Raw genomic sequence first — 17,671 nt, forward strand, 5'->3', positions numbered from 1 at the left:
CCACCCTAAAATTTGAATTGCTAATACAGTATGTTGGATTGACATTTATCAATCTAAGAATGCACATAATAGATGGTCAACAATAACAGCAAAATATATCAAGACAATAGCAGAAGGTGACCACTATGTAGTGGTCATCCTAGAAGAGCAGACATGAGCCTCCACAACTTTGAGACAATGGTAGGAAGAATAACAGAACTTATGAAGACTAAGGTATGCTATCACTGAAGTCTTGTTAGCAACCGGCAACTCTCTACACATTGTAAGAGACTGTTATCTAGTTGTGATATTAGTACCACATTGGTTCCATATCAACACCCATTTCCCCTTGAACCCTTCAAATCATGTCTTTCCTTGGTCCTTGCCTAAGCTCTTCTGAGTAATTTGTTCCAAGCACCAAGCACAATGCAATTTCAGGCATTTCTAGACTAGTATAGACCTCTTAAACTATAGAAATTCTCTGGACTCCTGCTTGGACTCGGACTTTTGTGATTGCAAACCCATAGCAGCCCTACCTTTCTATTGAAGCATAGAGGGGGCCAATATTATGCAGATTACAATACCAATCAACAAATTCAGGTGCAAAGAGAAACCCAAATACCATATAAGGTACTATGTGGCACTAATATAGAAGAGGGGTGGTTAATGTAGGTTGCAGTGAGGGACCAGAGAGACACTGGGTCTAAACAGCTGCCATAAGAGGTGGTTTATTATTGAAAAGCAATAATGAGCAGGCACCCACTCTAGAGTCTGAGAAAGGTATTTAGAAAGCTTTGGGAAGAGACCAAATAGCTCTAGACAAGTACCAAAGACACTAACTTGTACCAATCATGGTTGGTCCCTATCCAAATGACTATAAGCCACCAAATGATGTTTGGCAGCACTTGGGTCAGTTTACACACATGTCACATACTTACTATGATCATATAGGAGTCATTAAAGGAGCCTTACAATATTCTATAATAGGATTGGGATCAAACACCCTATTTGGCTGACATTATCTATATCCAGTCAGTCCTTATTGCTTATTGTCCTGACTTTCATATGTTTGGTTGAATGCAATCATGCACCATTGCTTGGCTATCCAAGTTATACATTTAATATTTCTTCCTTTTTATTGGCTTTTCAACACCTATTCCTACGATCTATGCTTAGGTGATGGATTCCAAACATTTGGGATTTTATTATCGCTGATAAACTTTTACCTTATCACTTTTGGAACCCATATGGACATTTTTCTTACCTTCTTATCTTTGCTATTTACTAGGTCTTGGTGTCTGTTTGTACTTATTCTTATTTCCCATTTGATATTTAATTAGGGGCTCTATTTACTATAAAAACCTACATACAACTCTAGAATAAACTAGTTTTTGTGCTCTACAGTTCAGAGCTCATTCACATTCATCTCAACCATTGAAATTATCTTCATTGACTTCCAAGAAACTTGTCATCCTCATTATTTGGCCTTATTTGTGTTCATACTTATTTCTTTGCTTATATCTCTCATCTGCCCTTGCATATTGTCAAAGTCCACATAGTTGTCAGTTATGGTACTATTTTTTTTATTACTAACCAAATCCCTAACATAACTAACTGAATGTTTTGTCAGTGTTTGGTACAGTTCTAAAACCATTTAGGCACTATAATCTCATATTTCCCATTGCTTCTTAGTATGCCTTCAATTCCTAAAGTTATCCCTAATGATTCCTTGTGTATCAGATACTAGCTCTAGCACCTCCTATATTAGAGGTTATTTTGGTATTGTGCTTAGCACTTAGAGATGCCTCTAGTATAATAGTGAGATAGAATTCTGAGTTGGTGTCTAATTAGAAGACCTATAAAATGCTGCTTAAAAAAGGCCATTAAATGAGTATGGTAGTGGATTGACACACATTAATTAGGGATGTTTGATAAGTTTTATCAGAGGATATACACTGCTTCTTTGAGTACTTGAGCATGAGAACATTTTTTCTCTTCTCCTTCTAGGTGATATCTTAACAATCCTTGTTAAACAGCATCTTGATTACATGCCTCAAGCTAATTGGCAAGTGTTATTACATTGCAGGCAATAGTTTGAAGACTGTAGACATCTTTTAGTGAGTCATTCTCTATGTCTAGAATTGAAACTTGAAGTTTTAGGAGAAAGTTAATAAACAGAACCTTATAGAGGCATGGTTAGAGGGAACAATCACAAGCATATTTCCAAGGCCATCAATATGATGGTTTGTCTGCTTTTTGCCTTAGGGGCCACTAAATATATTAGCAAAACTGTAGCCAAGTCCTAGAGCCCCAAATGCCCTAAATGCTCCTAAATGCTTTGATCATTTAAGGATATCTAACTAGATGTCTGTGTATGGCCAGATAAGGGCACTCTATTAATTAGCTAACTGGCAGCACATTTTCAGAAGGCAGTGTATATAAGATTTCCACAGTTACAAAAAGTTAGTAAATACACACATAGACTGGGGCTTAAACCAAAAGCCTAATGTACAAAACATTTTATAGTTATCTATTTCACTATATACCTAAACAACATAAGACATCTCAAGGCCAATATATCTACACTCTTTGGACTTTAAACATTTTTGATGGAACTAAGTAAGGTGCCTATAATTTTGCATTTTCCACATTATTTCATGAGTAAAACTATGAACCATGGTACACCACTGAAAAGCTATAGTCTTCAATAATATCAATGCTGCTTTAGTTTGTTTCAATCCAGCCTTTGATAAGAGCTAAGAAGAAAATTGTTCTGGTAATATAATAGACTCTTATTGGTGCCATCTGTTATATATCAGCTTAATAATGGCATTGAGCTACTCTCCTACATCAAAGCTTTCAAATAATGTATAATATACCATTGTTCCCTTATAAATAGGTAAAAAAAATGTGAAAATACATAATGTTTTACTAAGTTTAGGCATTCCAAATTCTGTGAAGTCTTACAAGGCTCTATAGGATTAGGTTGTTGATACTATATATTATAGCCCATATAGTAGAGTGGATAATCCTTATGCTAACATTGCTCTTAATTATTGAATACCTTTTAAAGATCTAGGTTCAATCCCTGATCAGTGCAGGTTAATTTTTGCTGTCATTCTATAGACAATAATTATCTAATTACTTCCATATATGGTGCATCTGGCCAAAGATGGTATGTCTGAACATGTCTGTCCAGAAACCTGGCCAGAAGTTATGTGTTTATCTAATTAGGGACTTGCTAGGAGTATCTAGGGCTCTGAAATGTCTGTTCAGGTCTATACAGACACTTTTACTTTTGCTGATACAAGATACGGTGTACCAATTAATATTGCATACTAGTTAGAAATGGCCTACTGATGAGATACAGATTCATGTATAATCACTGATATACTAGTGATGCCTCTGAGTACAAAACACATCCAAGAAACACCCCTACAAGCATAGGTAGGCAAGAGCTGGTTCTAGTGTGCAAAAAACTATTAGCTGTGCCACAACCAACAAGGGAGCATACTAAAAGTGTTCAGAGCATAGAAACAACTCCAAAATTGAAATATTCAGTTGGGTAACATTCATTTGGAATTAGGATGGCTGGAAGTATTTGGAGTGTAGCTGCAATTAAAGTGACACTGACACAATTGGCAAGGAGTAGATACTAGTCAAATGTAATGTAGTCTGAACAAATAAATCTAAAATTGATATCTTTGGCCAGCTAATGTGTGATTGGGATTTGATTGGTACACAAAAGAAAGAGAATAGGTATGAGGCCACACTGAACACTGGTAGAGGATGACAAACTAGATAAGAGGGAGAGAGCAAGATGATAAGGGCTCTAGTAGAGGGCTGCAATTGAACACAATAATACAAACAAAGGGGCAAAATATGAATAAGGATTAGAAGGCAATAGCTCAAAGTCTCATAAACACAAGTACATAATATTATATAGTGAGATACTTTGAAGTTGGAGGGTAGGAAATAGTCTAATTGACATGCCAACTAATTCCAAAGAATCGTTGCCCAGACCAACTCAGGTTTTCCTTTTTTCTTAGAGCAGCCTAGTTATTTGTTGTTGAGGGTAATTCTCTGTTTATATAGTGGTACCAGTTTATCTTACTATGCAAAGCTATGTGCTTGTGTTAAAAGGTATATAAGTCCTAAGGAAGTAGTTACTAGCCATGCTATAAAGTATGTTGTTTCTATAAAGGTGCTGTGCATTAGGATTGGTAGAGTAGCATGAGAGATACTTTTCTGAATTCAGACTCTTTCTGTTTGAAAGAACCTAGAGGATAAGTATGATAAAAAGATGAGACCAGGATATCAGACTAATAGGTATTGAACTTGGTGTTTTCAGAGCTTTCTTACTAATGTAGGTTCAAATATTTTCCGACCAGATTAAACTCAGAACTAACTCAATGTCCTGTTTGGACTAACACAGCTTTAGACATATTAGAAGATACTTAGTGTTAACTTCAGAGACTTTAGTGATTAGTAAAAACTACCTTACAAAGTAGAGATGACTTTCCAGGGCAAGAGCAACTTCAACAATATGAGCAATAAACTGTTTATATTTTAGGGCACATGCACTTCTCCTTTATGTAGAGGCTATGCATGAGACCCAGATTTGGGTATTTATAGATGTATTTAGGTGCTAAAGATTCTAGAAAGAAGTGTCTGGTTTAAACTAGAATAGAGTAGGCTTTCCTAGATTTCTCCAAAGCATGGCCTAGAATTATTCTAGATTCTCTATTAGCCACCTGAGCAGCTCTAAGTTCTCTAGCCTCTTGATTCCTCATTCACTTACTAAGCTATTACAAAGCCTCTCAGTGCATCAAAAAGTGCACAAGATCTATGCAATTCTATAAGAGTCTAGATTAGTTTGGCTCCACTCTGGTCCCTCCTAGGCTTCATCTAGTCTATTAAAATAGCATCAAGACAGCTTTATTAATAAATGTAGATACTTTAAGTCCCTGATAAGTCAAGGTTTAATAAAAGACAGCTACATATATTCACAAATATAGATCAAAAGATCTATCCACATCCTAAGCATAAAACTGGAGCCAAGTGAGAGTGTGATACTTGAAATATGAAGACTGTATGATTTTTAGGGAAAGAAATGAACAAGAAACACTAGAATAAAGGAATAAGAACTTAATGAATCATGAATGAATAAAGCATTCATGGTCTAGCAAATTAACAAAAGATCATGCCTCCCACCCCTCTTTTCTAGAAAGGGTGCAGACTTTCATTAATACTCCTCTAGCTAAGACTGGTGGCAGTCAAATTCTATCTTCATCAGGAGGAATTAATATTATTGGTGGCTTATTCAAAGATGGTGGAGTTAAAAGAGTATTGGAGACAGCATTGATGTAGTATGTGGGTTTTTAGGGAATGGTAATAAAAGAGTGAGATGGTGGAAAGACAGAGAATATATTAAGCAAGTCAGGTTATGGACCTGATGGGACAATTAGTAGATGGAAGTCCAGTAGTGGCTGTCAAAGTGCTATATAGCAATAAAGATAGAACAATGATCAAGGGAATATGCCCCAGAGTGATAAGTGTATAGAAGTGTTATTGGACATGATGTGAGGGAGTTATGCACAGATGTAACTACTGATAGTTCTTGAATTATCTTGCTCCTCAATTTCCCATTCTTTTCTAATGTTTCTTGCTTTGGTCTAGACTTGCACAGTCATTTCTTCTTATAGAACAATCTTAGAAATTATTCTGCCAAGACACAAACTTGTTTGTATTATAACAATGAATGGAATTAAAATAAGGGAGGAGCCAAAGCTGATGTATTGTGAGGCCATAGGTACCCTTTTATAGTAAGTCAAAATAGGTACAAGATAGGGAGATTGGCAGAGGCATAGAGCAATTGGAAATATATGCTAAGAGCTATCAAAGGTAAAAAAGATAAGGGAGTGATGTTGTAAACACTATAAGATAAGAAGCAATAACTCTAAAGTCTGAATAAGTAGAGAGATTGCTAAGGTGAGTACACATGGACCTAGAAATAAGAACCACATGCTATATGGGTAAACCATTTAGAAACTTGGGAGCTCTGAAGATAACAAAGGATAGGTCAATAAAAGGCATAAGGACAATAAGAGGTAGAAAGACAGATCCATTCCAAGTCAACAAAGTGTTTAGCCACCTCTGATTTGGGACACTAAAGCCAACCAAATGTACCAATAATGTAAAGCATACCAAACTAATCAGTGATCACCTGCAACAGTCTGTGGGGAGTTCCTAATGCTAAGAGTGCTGATAGATGCATACAATGACTATGAACAGCTCCAAATGACTGTGAAGAGGTCTAAATGCAAAGCCAGCACCTGACAAATAGCTGAGAGTGCCAAACAGATCAGGATTGGTCAGTCCTAAGTATGCTGAATAGTCAAAGAATACTGAAAAGCTGCGAAAAGTGGGGTATTGGTGCCTAGAGCACACCCATGCTCATTATCACAATAACAATCATAATGAGAGCAGGGTTATATATGGCATTAGCTGCATATTGGGAAATGAATGAAGGGACTGACCTATAGTAGATGTGGTACCATATCAGTTCTATATTGACACCCACAATAGCCTGAAACCTCTGGATTAGGGCTTATTTGGTCGGTCTCTGTCTTCTTCTGAGTAGTTAGTCCCAATCACTAAACATGAATCAAATTCCTTGGGCTCTTTTTGACCAGTGTAGACCATTTTGAGATCAGACTGGATTTTATCAATTGCGACAGTGTCGGTGGTGAACTGCTGCTGGACGGTGCGGACAGGGCCAATCTTATTGGCCGTGCAGTAGCAGTCGAGAAAATCGCGTGTGAACAGAAAACCAAACACCATGAGAGCACTTCCAGATCTCCAGAGAGGAGAAGTGGTGATGGCTGGTTGTCGAAATGGCTGCTGTCGAGCTCGACCACGGTTGGCAGGCCGAGCAGGACATGATGTGTCGGTGCGGAGAGGAGCAGATTGGGATGTAGCCTGTGGGGCAGAGGTTACGGTAGAACTAGAATTATCCGTAGAATTTTCTTGCATGAGGGGAGCACAGAAAGGTTTGTGAAGAGCAGTACTCCGAGCTAGCTTCGGCCTCCGAAACCGGACTTCGAAGCGAAGCCGCACTGTTTAAGGCAACTCATTCTAGTCACACTGATTGCTTTCACCGCACGAGTCATGTCGCTCCTCAGCAACGCAAAGAGGCCTTCAGAATCTAGTGCTACACTTGTCACCGAGTCTTCTAGTGGCCATGCTGAGGGACAAGCAGATCCAGCAGATGAAGATGTCTCGGTGACACTTGGCGCTCCAGTCGAGACGGTATATCGAGTTCTTCCTCCGTTCAGAGCAATTCGTCGTTGATCAATCCAGAGGAGTCCTTTAGGTCGTCAAGTCACCCTTTTCTCTGCGATAACATTGAATCTCGGCGAGCTGCTTGGATCAGGAATATTCTCAGTTCCCGGGGTCGTCTTGAACTCCGTTGGTTCGGTTGGCCTGCTGCTTGCCTACTGGGTCATTGCACCGATCTTCGCTTGTGGTGAGATCGACACGTATCATTTTCTACTGAATGCATAACATCAACTTCAGCTTCTAGTCGCTCTTCTTGCTTACACCGAGCTTGCGAGTATGTTTCCCCATAGATCAGGAGCGGAGGTCGTTTTCCTCGAGCAAGCGTATCCGAGACCACGTTTTCTGGTGCCAATCTCCTTCGCAGTGTCCACAGTCCTCCTATCGTGAGCAGCACTTCCTCATCCGCCTGCCGCTCAGGATTGCAACCCCTACGCCCGCACAAAAGATTCAGTGCAACAAACTCGATCGTGTTCGCCCAATACGCGTCTGCTATATTTGATATCGATATCACCGGATCGAGGCAGACTGCCTTTGCTCTGGGAGTGGTGACGTTCTGTGTAGCAGGTATGATCTACATCGCATTCTTCGTTGCACACTCTTGCCTACGTTTTAATGATCAGTCGTCGGCGTGTCGACAAAATGGGCTCTGCGAATAGTCACAGTGTTAACCACCATCAAGATTCTATCGCTAATCTTGTAAGTACAAATCCCCAACGTCACACGGAATCCAGTCGAGACGCATCCTTCGCAGTGTCTCAGGCACAGGCGCCGCTGTCCTTCTTGGCTTCACGCATATCAGCGATCCGTTCGCAAATTTCCGCAACATATGGCAAGGCAGCAGCACGAACCCCAACGCACTCGCGACCGCTCTAGTCAAAACAAATTTCGCCTTCGTGGGGTGGGCAAACTCTTACAATGTCCTGAGCGAAGTCAAAGGCGACAATCCCGTGCGCACCGTCCGCAATGCAGGGCTGATCTCCTTGTCCATGGTCACCATCCTCTTCTTCTTGACCAACCTTGCTTACGTCGCCGCAGTGCCGGCGGAAGAGATCAAGGGCTCTGGCCAGCTTGTTGCAGCACTATTCTTCAGCCATGTGTACGGTGAACACTGGGCTGCGAGGATCCTGCCTGTAATGGTAGCGTGCAGCTGCGTGGGCAACATCGTCAGTTGTCGAACCCGACACTATCCCCGTCATAGCTGATTTCTCTCACCCTCAGATCGCCGTCGTGAGTGTCGTACCATGTTATGAAAAACGTCTTGTCTCGACCCATCATCCGTTTTATTTCCCAGACTGTCGGTCAAGCCCGTGTGCTGCGTGAAGTCGCCCGTCAAGGCCTCCTTCCTTATCCCGAGTTCTTCGCCTCCACAAAGCCATTCGGAACGCCTCTGGCCCCCGTCTCTCTCAAATGCGCTCTCACAGTCATCGTCCTCCTCGCGCTCCCGGCCAAAGACGCATTCAGCTTCATGCTTGACCTGACTTCATATCCGAATCTGGTGAGTACCACCGTCGGGCATCTGACGACGTGTTTGTCGGCACGTCTGACCTGCCCCGAGATATTTGCAGCTGCAACGGCGATTGGTGTTTGGAGGCTTCGGCGCTCGCGTGCTCTAGTCGGGCTAGCTCCGTCACCATTCCGTGTCAGTAACTTTGCAGTCGGCCTATGGCTGATGCAATGTGTATTCTTGCTTGTGATGCCCTGGTACGTTGTGTCCTCGAAAACTTACGCCTAGCACTTATGCATTGCATGGAAGGGTACCTCCAGAACACGGACGAGGCGATGTTTCGTTTTGGTATGCGACGTGAGTATCTTGCTCGCTTTACGTTCTGTGATTGAGGTTCATTAAGAACTATCGTAGATATTGCGTCGTTGGCCTTGCAGTACTTGGCGTAAGTCGCACCGCAGTCCTCTCGATGCCGGTGGATAATAATTCAATATTCTACAGTTCTGCGGGCTCTATTACTATACTTGGATCATCCTCCTCCCGCGTTTCGGTGGATATAAGATCGTCGAACAAATTGTGGAGTTGGACGATGGTGCTCGTACTACCCACCTTATTCGGAAATACGAGACCCCATCGGAGCGAGAACCTCTCCTTACGGTTCGTTAATAGATTGATATTACTGTAATATCATTGCCGATATGTATTTTCATGTATCTTGCGTTGCATGTCCTCAAGCCCCCCAGGCCATCGGGCTCTTTGATCTGAGCAGCCTTGGTCGTTGCCCTGCGATGACGCAATCGATGATCTGCCCAGTCGCGATCGAGGACCAGTTTTGAGCGCTTGTGCAGTCTCACGATCAGTGTCTGAAGTTGCGCAAGCACCATCGGTCTTGGATTCATCTCGGTGGAACCTATCTTACCAAATGCAAGGGCTTTCGTTCCCCAACATTCGAGCTGTCACAGGCGTCGAAATCGAACGGAGGTCAGCAGGTTCATGCTGACGCTTGGTATGTCTGTGCAATCTCCGAATGTTCATGGAGAAAAGACATTTGTCATCGGCGTTGTGAAGCTTCTCGGAACCTGGAAACAGATATATAAGCCGCTACCGTCGTGTATCTCCCCATCGACCTCTCACCATGTCCCTGAAGAAAGTCGTCATTGTCGGCGGCCACGGTAAGGTGAGATTCTATGAACTGGAACACGCGCAATCTCGAGTCTTTAGCGCCTTTCGCATCGTAATCGCTTAGGTGGCTCTGCGCCTCGCAGGCCTCATAGCATCGAAGCATAGCATCACGTCCATCATCCGCGATCCCGCCCACAGCGCCGATCTCAAAGCAATCTCAACCGACATAACCCCTCTCGTGCTTTCCCTCGAGGATTCTCCCGTGTCCGAATTTTCCAGCGCCTTCACCGATGCTGCCACCGTCGTCTTCTCGGCCGGCGCAGGAGGCAACGGCGGCGCAGAGCGCACACGCAAAGTCGACTACGAAGGCGCGCTGAAGGTGTTCGACGCGATCGAGGCCGTCGCAGGGCCCAAGCCCCACCTCGTCCTTGTCAGTGCCCTTGACGTCCGCGATCCCAACAAGATCCCAGAACACTATGTAAGCAGTTCGGACTCCTGGACTGCTTCCAGTTGCCGAAGAGTGCTGATCCCATTCCGGGTTGTAGACGGAGGAAGACAAAAACGTATCTGAGCGCGTGCGGAGCAGGATCAAGGACTATATGCACTGGAAATACGAAGCGGACAAGAACCTTGTTGCACGTACTGCGTTTACATGGACGATCCTTCGCCCTGGTGGGCTTACCGAAGGGCCTGGTACTGGTAAAGCGAGTATCGGCAGGACCCACATGATCCCTACCATTCCGGCAAGTCTTATGTATACTTGATGCTCGTGTTGTCGCTTAATTTGGTTTCACAGAGGGGCGACGTCGCGAATGCACTTGCTGCCCTTGTCGACAGACCGGATGCAGCTGGATTGGCCATTGACATCGTTGGAGGCGAGACGCTCATTTCGGAGGGCATCGATGCCTTCATCAAGAAGGGCGTTACGGATTGGTTGGGGTGAAGAGCTTTTATTAAGGAAAGCAGCTGTCAACCAGACTCGCAGTGTATTCCAATGTATCATGATCGTCGAAAGCAGAGTTGCTTTGGTATGGCGATAGGACAATAAACAAGACAATTACTCTTGCACTGTGTTCGGTGGGATATAGGTAGTAATATCTGCAGAATATAAGGGCAGCAACGGCGTCCAAGCATCCTGTTGATCTTTTTGAGATTCGCTTCACCGTCGTAGAAACAAGTTGTACTCATTCGGCGGTCCTCATCTTTCCTCTAGCCCACTCGCCAACCCCCGCGCCCGCCGAGGCAAGCAAAAAGCTCCAGTCAAATACAGGCCCGAAAAACTCGTAGGCTGGCAGGGTCGCGAACAGATTGACCGTCACCTCGGTGTCGTCCAGATTCGATACAGCAGGTGGTGGAAACGACGTGCGCAGCTGGATGAGGGTAGATAGCCTGTGAGACCTGTCGCTCGCGCCGACGAGGTGAACCCATCCGCAGCACCGAGATGTGTGCTACTGCTGACTTCGGTGCGCGCACGAGCGGATCGCAGCTCTTCGTCTTCAACACGCTCGCGTGCACCGTGCAGACGCGTCGGAGATGCAGGGTTGGAGACCCAAGAGATAGGCATTCTTGTGGAGGGGTGGCGGACTGCGGGGATCTGCATCAGATGCCAGGGAGCTGCATCAGATGCCAGGGAGAGGACGGCGCATTGAGGACGGAAGATCAACATACGAAGAGGAATGCACAAACGTGCTGGCAAAATATGCATCAACGACATGGTAAGCTCGGTGGGGTATACCCATATATATTCGCAAATTATAATCTATAATGGTCTCCGGCATTAACAGTGCCCTGAGCGTCCTGTAGATCCTTCATACAAAACAATGATATTGTACTCATTCAGCGGTCCTCATCTTTCCTCTGGCCCACTCGCCAACCCCCGCGCCCGCCGCGGCAAGCAAAAAGCTCCAGTCAAATACAGGCCCGAAAAACTCGTAGGCTGGCAGGGTCGTGAACAGATTGACCGTCTCTTCCGTGACGTCCGGATTCGACATGGCTGGAGGGGGAAACGACGTACGCAGCTGGATGAGAGTCGACAGCAGATAGATTCCCTGAACGAAACGGACGAGATCAACATCCAACCAACGCGAAGCAATGCAGCTGCAGGTGCAAACAGACGCACCATGACCTGCGCGAGCACGAGCAGCACGACGTCCTTGATAGCGGCCCGGCTGGTGACCTTCAGCGCGCTCGCGACGCCGCGCAGAACCCTGTTCACGCTGCTCCAGATGATGATGCCCACGATCGCGAGGTTTACCTGCCTCAGCACCGCCTCTGCGGTGCTAGGATCTGAAAGCACGAGGCTTATAAGTGCGGTGAGGAGACCGGGGTACACGCGTGACGGTGCGTCAGGTGCGGGCGGCTTCGCGGCGGGTAACAGTATGTTCAGGATCGACTACAATGCACGCGAATCAGAGCCTTTGATGATGACACACAAGCGTGCGAGGCGGACCGTGAGCCCGCGGAAAATACAGTAAAGCCCCATTGCTCTCCGGCCGATGACGACAAGCCGTCCGCTGAAAGTTCGCTCGAATGCTAGCTCTGCGCGCTGTTGGCGGAACCATTGCAATTGAGAGAACATATGCTCTTCTAGGTCTGTAAGAGAAGAGATCTCAGTCTTCAGAGTAGAGAGTTCTTCGAGAAGTCAGCCTATAAGATTCTAATAACATCGGAGGAACCACGCACCGCTGTCACCACGGAAGTTGGGTGTGATGCGCGATAACCATGACGTAGAGCTGCTTTCCTGTTTGGATTCGTCAGCTCTCTGTCGAGAATGAGCATTGTCATTACAGGTAATTCTTACTGTGATGTTGTCCGTTTTCCGTCTCTCCAGAAGCCCAACCTCCTCCCTCTTCTTTTGAAGATCAGTACACACTCTGGTCAAGCCCTGCTCGGCAAGCTCTATCTGGGCCTCCGTGGGAGGTTTCCTGCATAACCAATGTCACATTAGGATGTATGTCTTGAGGAAGAAAGCAAGCATGGTACTAGCCCTCCATGACCACAAACGAACGGGAAGTATCCCCATGCGGTCGACACAGCACCAAATCCAGAAAGAAGACCAAGCATGACGGTGCCGAGTACGGCAAGACGCGAGAGCGCAGCTACAAGAAGGGAGGCAGATCCATGGGACGAGGACAGCGCAAGGGGTAGCGGAACGTATGATAGGAGAAGGAAGTAGCCAAATAGAGGAATGAGAGTCCAGAATAAGCGATGAAGGGAAGGGATGAAGCTTCTTGCTGCCGGAATATAGGTTATTCTTTGATGGGATTGCTCAAAGTCAAGATACTAAGCTCACTCACTCGAAGAGATGCTCAGCGCTGAAGCAAAAACGACGCTCAGCGATAGCGGGATCGCAATGAGCACGACCGCCAGTATAATGAAGAGCGATATCCGCCAATTCATCAGACGCGTCCTGAACGCAATTGTCAAACGACGCTCAGTGCCTACGTGGAGACGACTCACCCCGTATGGAGCACATCCAGACCTTGACACATCAACATCAAGAAGAGCAGACAACATTCGGAGAAGCAGAGCGAGAAAAGGCTCCTCCAGAGACTGGAATGGAGAGCGCGTTTCGACATTGTTGGCCGTTCTGGCGCGACTGTCGATGGTGGTGGAAGCGTGTCGAGCTCTACATAGTCGGCAGTGTTGGGAGCCCGCGGGGAGTGTCCATCGAGGTATACATTTCCCAACACAAATCGGCGACACGAGAAGAAGAGGACGAGCCTGGCGATGAGGTTGAAACGGTCAGCCTCTCCCCATCGCATCAATTCCGGGACCCATTGGTCACCTAATAGACACGAGTATGCAGGTTTCCAATATCGACGTTCGGACCACCTTGAGAGCCATTCCGGGATGATTCACAGCCTGGAACGAGGGAGGACATCTACCGACTTAGCAGGCTCGTGACATATGTGGACGGTAGAACGGTCGGCCAGCGCAAGTCAAGGGCCTTCAAGCGCTTCAATGATCAAGCGGTGATCAAGCTCAAGGGTGGGAAAGCGGAGGCTGAACCTAATGACCCGCTACTTATCAGTTCGATTCCGACTTGGTTGAACTCCAACATTCGTTCCCATTCACCGAGTGGCTTTGCTATAGACCCCTCCAACGCGTTCAATATGGCTGAGGTTGCCCCCCTTCCTGCTGCTCTCCCTCTCCCGGACATCGCAAATGTCGCACATGCATATGAACTACAAGCCCAGGCGAGCACTATGCAAGCCGAGGCCAGTACAATCCTTTCCCAGAATGCTGCGCTGCTTCCCAATATCCCTGCCGTAAATGAAGTCAACATTCTTCAACAAATTCTTGCCTCTGTATGTATATATGTGTATCATCTATGTTGACAGCTAACCTATATTCATCTGTGCAGATCAATGAAATCAACGGGCGCTTGAACACAACGAATGGACGCTTGGGCACAATCGAAGGACGCTTGACCACAATGGAAGGACGCTTGACCACAATGGAAGGACGCTTGACCACAATGGAAGGACAGCTGAACAATGTTCGCGCAGATGTTGAGACCGTTCGAGCAGATGTTCAGCAAGTCCGACAAGACTTGAGATACGAGTGAGAAGTTCATCTACCCCATCCAAGTAACACTGATCTAATCAAAGTCTGCAGGTCCGAATGCACCATCATCCGTTCCCATAACATACAGCAGGCGCGTAATGGGCCCTTGATCCCGCTACCTCATCGCCCTGGTTGCCCTGCCTATCAAGCGGGTGAATTCCCCGCAAATGAATCGGCGCTGCCCGGTTTACCTGGTAAGTTTGGCAGCCTTTCTGTAGCAACGTGGTGCTTACTACCTGCCTGATTATAGTTGCAGCTGCAAACCATCTCTTGGCCGCCTATGGACTGCCCACCGCTGGGAACATTCAAGAAAAGAGGGAAAGGCTTGCTCGATTCCTTGGCCGTCAACTCTAAATGTTTCTCTTTCTCTTTCTCTCGCTGATTTTCTTTGTCCATTGCTATCGAATTGCTTTGTTGTCTTGTGTATTTAATGTGAGTGCCAAGAATTGATGTCGGTCTCGAAGTTGAAAACATGAGGTGATGGTTTCCCATGGAGTCCACATACAGCCCGCGTCTCATGTGAGTGATTTTGCCTCGATAGGATGTAGTCGGTCTGTAAGGGCGCTAGCTATCTAGCATTGCATGAGATCGAAGGAAGCTAGGCGCTCAATTCAGGGGTGAAATCGCACCAGTCACCCGGTCCATCTGGCGCGCGTTTTGGGACTCCTCAACCTTTTGGACCAAAGGCATTGATATCACAATACATGCGCCAAACACGTCGAACGTGCAACGGAGGGAAATATATTATATATTGCAGCTCGAACATATCCCGAATGCTGTTCTCTGCAGTGTCACCCTCTCCGTGGTCTGGTGCCCGCAGCCCAATCATCTAGCTAAATAAGAGACAGCTTCTATGGAGATTGTCCGGAATGAAAAGGACGGGGATGATAACGATGATAACGACGAATGCAATACATAATCCTTCAGAAAGGCAACTGGAAGGGAAGTTGATCGATTTTGACGAGGTAGTCGACCATCAAGCCAGCCCAGGTGATCCAACCCATGTGGCCGTTGCGAATGAAATTCACTGACAGAGAGAAGATGATCAGCGTCTATGCATGAACAAAGATCAATTGGGGCGACGTACAGCCGCAGCTATCAGGCGAGTCCAAGTCGACGGTGGCGTATTGCCAGAGAATGTGGAGGAGAGTCCCGCCGACGGAGATGTAGAAGTAGTAGGGGGTCTGGTGGTTGAGGACACCAGCGTAGTAGAGGGTACCGACGAACATCATGGAGAGGACGAAGCAGAAGGGGCGAACGTAGTCGCCGAGCATCACGGCAGTGGACTTGACGCCAACCTTGACATCGTCGCGACGGTCCTGGCACGCGTAGATGGTATCTGACAGATTTATTAATACCGAGATCATCAGAAAACAGGCGCTTGCTCACCATAGTGCATCGTCCATCCCCAGGTACCAACCATGAGAACACCCAAGAGCTGAGCGTCAAGGCTGCCAGTAACTGCGGCCCATGCAACGACGAGACCAAAGTTCATGCAGATCCCAAGCCAGGCCTGTGGCCAGTAGGTGATGCGCTTCATGAGAGGATAGACCAAGAAACTGTAGAAATCTTCAGAGACTTGACGCATCACATCCCGACGATTATGCTTACAGAGGAAGGAGCTGGAGAACAGCTGCGTAAAGCCTAGTTACCAGCGGACGTGGGGTGAGGAAGATGATTACACGCAGGACAAGGGATAAACACGTACGCAATTTCGTTGTACGATACATATACAACAAGGCCGGCGATGTATTGGAGGATGAGATAGACAACAGCGGCGAAAACAGATACACGGCCGCTGGCGAGAGGGCGCCCCTTGGTCCTCTCTAAAGGACCGGTAAGTGAACGTCCGTTGATGAGTGATAAAAGGTTATACTGACCGACACCAGCATCAAACTTGCGGTCAAAGATGTCGTTGATGGTGCACGCAGAGCCGCGAACAATGAAGGCCGCGAAGAGAGACTTGGCCAACTCCACCCAATACCGGTTGAGTGGAAGTTCGGTATGGTACGCCGCCATGGTCAGGCCCCATGCTATGGTGGCAGTGCGGATTAGGAAATGCGCGAGAGCATGATCAGTCGAAGAAACTAACCGAATGGCCAGAACATGAGAATCGTTCCTGTCGGCTATAGAGAAAAACATGTAAGCACGATGTGCAAGACCCTACTGAGACGCATCACACCTTGTGGAAGCGGATAAGCTCCAAGTATGGTCGGACCCCAGGAGAGACGAGGCCGAGAGGGAAAGGAAGCTTTTCAGCCTCCTTCTTTACGAGAGGAGTCTTCTCAGAAGTGCGGGCCATGGCAGACGACGTGGAGGAGAGGCCAAGAAGAAGAGGATGGAGAGGAAGGGGTGCTGCGAGCCGGGAATGCCCCTCAGCGCCCTCTCGACCATGGTTTTTATATGATCCTGGTGCAGATGCAATCCTCCGCCGTGGTCGTCTTTGTGCGGTAAATAAACGGCGTTCGTGATATGATGGACCTGTTCTCATCTCTGGCCTCCAATCAAATATGCCTCGTGGCTTACCTACTCAGCACTAAAGCATCGGGAATTGCGAGCGTCCTATAGAAGCTGTTCGCTGGCATCAAAATAGGCGCCTGTTATATTGAGGGAAAACAGATGAAGAGGTGAGAGTGAATCAGCAACTCACTGGGATGGAAAGCGAAGAGACTGTTCAGAGCGCAAGAAACAAAACAGGTACTGTCTTGCACTGCAAGGCTTGATAGAGGCGTAGGAGGAGTAATGGGTTTTACCTAAGTCTCTCGAATACCATCCGAGCAAGGCGGTGCGTACGCAAAGCACACCGCCCTCTAGGAAGCCCATCGGATCACTGACAGCAGCGTCGGCATTCAATCTGGTAATTGATTGCTATCAACTTGAGAAGAGTTGGGCGCTCGGATCTATGGAGTTATCAAGCTAAGGCGAAGAGATTGCGACAGCAACCCAATCGACGTGTTTCGATTTTCCACCACGCTGCCGCCCTACTGCCAGCGTTGCTATCAAACATTTCGACAATCATAAGTCGTGTCCGTGTCACAAGGCCCTGATTAAGGAAGGAGATCATTGCAGCTGGGCGTCTGCCAATAGACGAACCAAGACCTGAGGGAGAAAAACTTGGAAGAGCAGGTCCAGGCAGTGTGCACTAGCTACCGGCGCTAGATAAGCGCGCGCGGGTCCGCGGCTACGTGAGATCATGTCATGCACAGTGCACACCGC

General features: G+C 46.4%; 8 protein-coding genes across 8 annotated transcripts; 3 read left to right on the forward strand and 5 right to left on the reverse strand.

Annotated features, from left to right (window-relative positions):
- Positions 1–7,149: 7,149 nt before the first annotated feature.
- HETIRDRAFT_49191 (amino acid transporter) lies at positions 7,150–9,430 on the forward strand (the record flags this gene model as incomplete). The annotated part of the gene is made up of 11 exons (XM_009549645.1): positions 7,150–7,290; positions 7,342–7,507; positions 7,565–7,703; positions 7,766–7,884; positions 7,941–8,016; positions 8,072–8,483; positions 8,612–8,815; positions 8,876–9,021; positions 9,074–9,121; positions 9,179–9,209; positions 9,266–9,430. The coding sequence occupies 11 exons, from the start codon at positions 7,150–7,152 to the stop codon at positions 9,428–9,430; spliced, it is 1,647 nt and encodes a 548-aa protein (XP_009547940.1).
- Positions 9,431–9,862: 432 nt separating this feature from the next.
- On the forward strand, positions 9,863–10,953 carry HETIRDRAFT_435197 (uncharacterized protein). Its single transcript, XM_009550212.1, has 4 exons — positions 9,863–9,941; positions 10,011–10,364; positions 10,432–10,629; positions 10,683–10,953. The coding sequence occupies exons 1-4, from the start codon at positions 9,900–9,902 to the stop codon at positions 10,827–10,829; spliced, it is 741 nt and encodes a 246-aa protein (XP_009548507.1). The 5' UTR covers positions 9,863–9,899; the 3' UTR covers positions 10,830–10,953.
- Positions 10,954–11,718: 765 nt separating this feature from the next.
- HETIRDRAFT_419601 (uncharacterized protein) lies at positions 11,719–12,464 on the reverse strand (the record flags this gene model as incomplete). The annotated part of the gene is made up of 3 exons (XM_009550213.1): positions 11,719–11,934; positions 12,006–12,278; positions 12,336–12,464. 3 exons carry the CDS (start codon positions 12,462–12,464, stop codon positions 11,719–11,721), a joined length of 618 nt encoding a protein of 205 aa, XP_009548508.1.
- A 365-nt stretch (positions 12,465–12,829) lies between these two features.
- HETIRDRAFT_322722 (uncharacterized protein) lies at positions 12,830–13,650 on the reverse strand (the record flags this gene model as incomplete). The annotated part of the gene is made up of 3 exons (XM_009550214.1): positions 12,830–13,119; positions 13,183–13,295; positions 13,346–13,650. 3 exons carry the CDS (start codon positions 13,648–13,650, stop codon positions 12,830–12,832), a joined length of 708 nt encoding a protein of 235 aa, XP_009548509.1.
- Positions 13,651–14,001: 351 nt separating this feature from the next.
- HETIRDRAFT_322925 (uncharacterized protein) lies at positions 14,002–14,809 on the forward strand (the record flags this gene model as incomplete). The annotated part of the gene is made up of 4 exons (XM_009550215.1): positions 14,002–14,196; positions 14,253–14,452; positions 14,507–14,649; positions 14,706–14,809. 4 exons carry the CDS (start codon positions 14,002–14,004, stop codon positions 14,807–14,809), a joined length of 642 nt encoding a protein of 213 aa, XP_009548510.1.
- A 313-nt stretch (positions 14,810–15,122) lies between these two features.
- On the reverse strand, positions 15,123–15,284 carry HETIRDRAFT_419604 (uncharacterized protein; the record flags this gene model as incomplete). The annotated part of the gene is made up of 1 exon (XM_009550216.1): positions 15,123–15,284. One exon carries the CDS (start codon positions 15,282–15,284, stop codon positions 15,123–15,125), a length of 162 nt encoding a protein of 53 aa, XP_009548511.1.
- Positions 15,133–17,549, reverse strand: ppt2 (prenyltransferase). The gene is made up of 9 exons (XM_009550217.1): positions 17,106–17,549; positions 16,638–17,033; positions 16,548–16,581; positions 16,336–16,488; positions 16,164–16,281; positions 16,067–16,099; positions 15,845–16,014; positions 15,543–15,794; positions 15,133–15,482 (listed from the first exon to the last, which is right to left on the reverse strand). Exons 2-9 carry the CDS (start codon positions 16,755–16,757, stop codon positions 15,379–15,381), a joined length of 984 nt encoding a protein of 327 aa, XP_009548512.1. The 5' UTR covers positions 16,758–17,033; positions 17,106–17,549; the 3' UTR covers positions 15,133–15,378.
- On the reverse strand, positions 17,367–17,519 carry HETIRDRAFT_322449 (uncharacterized protein; the record flags this gene model as incomplete). The annotated part of the gene is made up of 1 exon (XM_009550218.1): positions 17,367–17,519. One exon carries the CDS (start codon positions 17,517–17,519, stop codon positions 17,367–17,369), a length of 153 nt encoding a protein of 50 aa, XP_009548513.1.
- Positions 17,550–17,671: the final 122 nt, after the last annotated feature.

The sequence above is a fragment of the Heterobasidion irregulare genome (genome assembly GCF_000320585.1).
Source record: "Heterobasidion irregulare TC 32-1 unplaced genomic scaffold scaffold_07, whole genome shotgun sequence".
NCBI lineage: Eukaryota > Fungi > Basidiomycota > Agaricomycetes > Russulales > Bondarzewiaceae > Heterobasidion > Heterobasidion irregulare.

What these genes read in the sequence shown, in the direction of transcription:
- ppt2 (XM_009550217.1), bottom strand. Translation starts at nt 16,757, where the DNA reads ATGGCCCGCACTTCTGAGAAGACTCCTCTCGTAAAGAAGGAGGCTGAA. An exon ending in AGCTTATCCGCTTCCACAAG is followed by an intron (nt 16,582 to 16,637) that starts GTGTGATGCGTC and finishes TTTTCTCTATAG; the next exon opens with CCGACAGGAACGATTCTCAT. An exon ending in CTCGCCTGATAGCTGCGGCT is followed by an intron (nt 15,483 to 15,542) that starts GTACGTCGCCCC and finishes TCTCTCTGTCAG; the next exon opens with TGAATTTCATTCGCAACGGC.
- HETIRDRAFT_435197 (XM_009550212.1), top strand. Translation starts at nt 9,900, where the DNA reads ATGTCCCTGAAGAAAGTCGTCATTGTCGGCGGCCACGGTAAG. An exon ending in ACAAGATCCCAGAACACTAT is followed by an intron (nt 10,365 to 10,431) that starts GTAAGCAGTTCG and finishes TCCGGGTTGTAG; the next exon opens with ACGGAGGAAGACAAAAACGT. An exon ending in ACATGATCCCTACCATTCCG is followed by an intron (nt 10,630 to 10,682) that starts GCAAGTCTTATG and finishes TTGGTTTCACAG; the next exon opens with AGGGGCGACGTCGCGAATGC.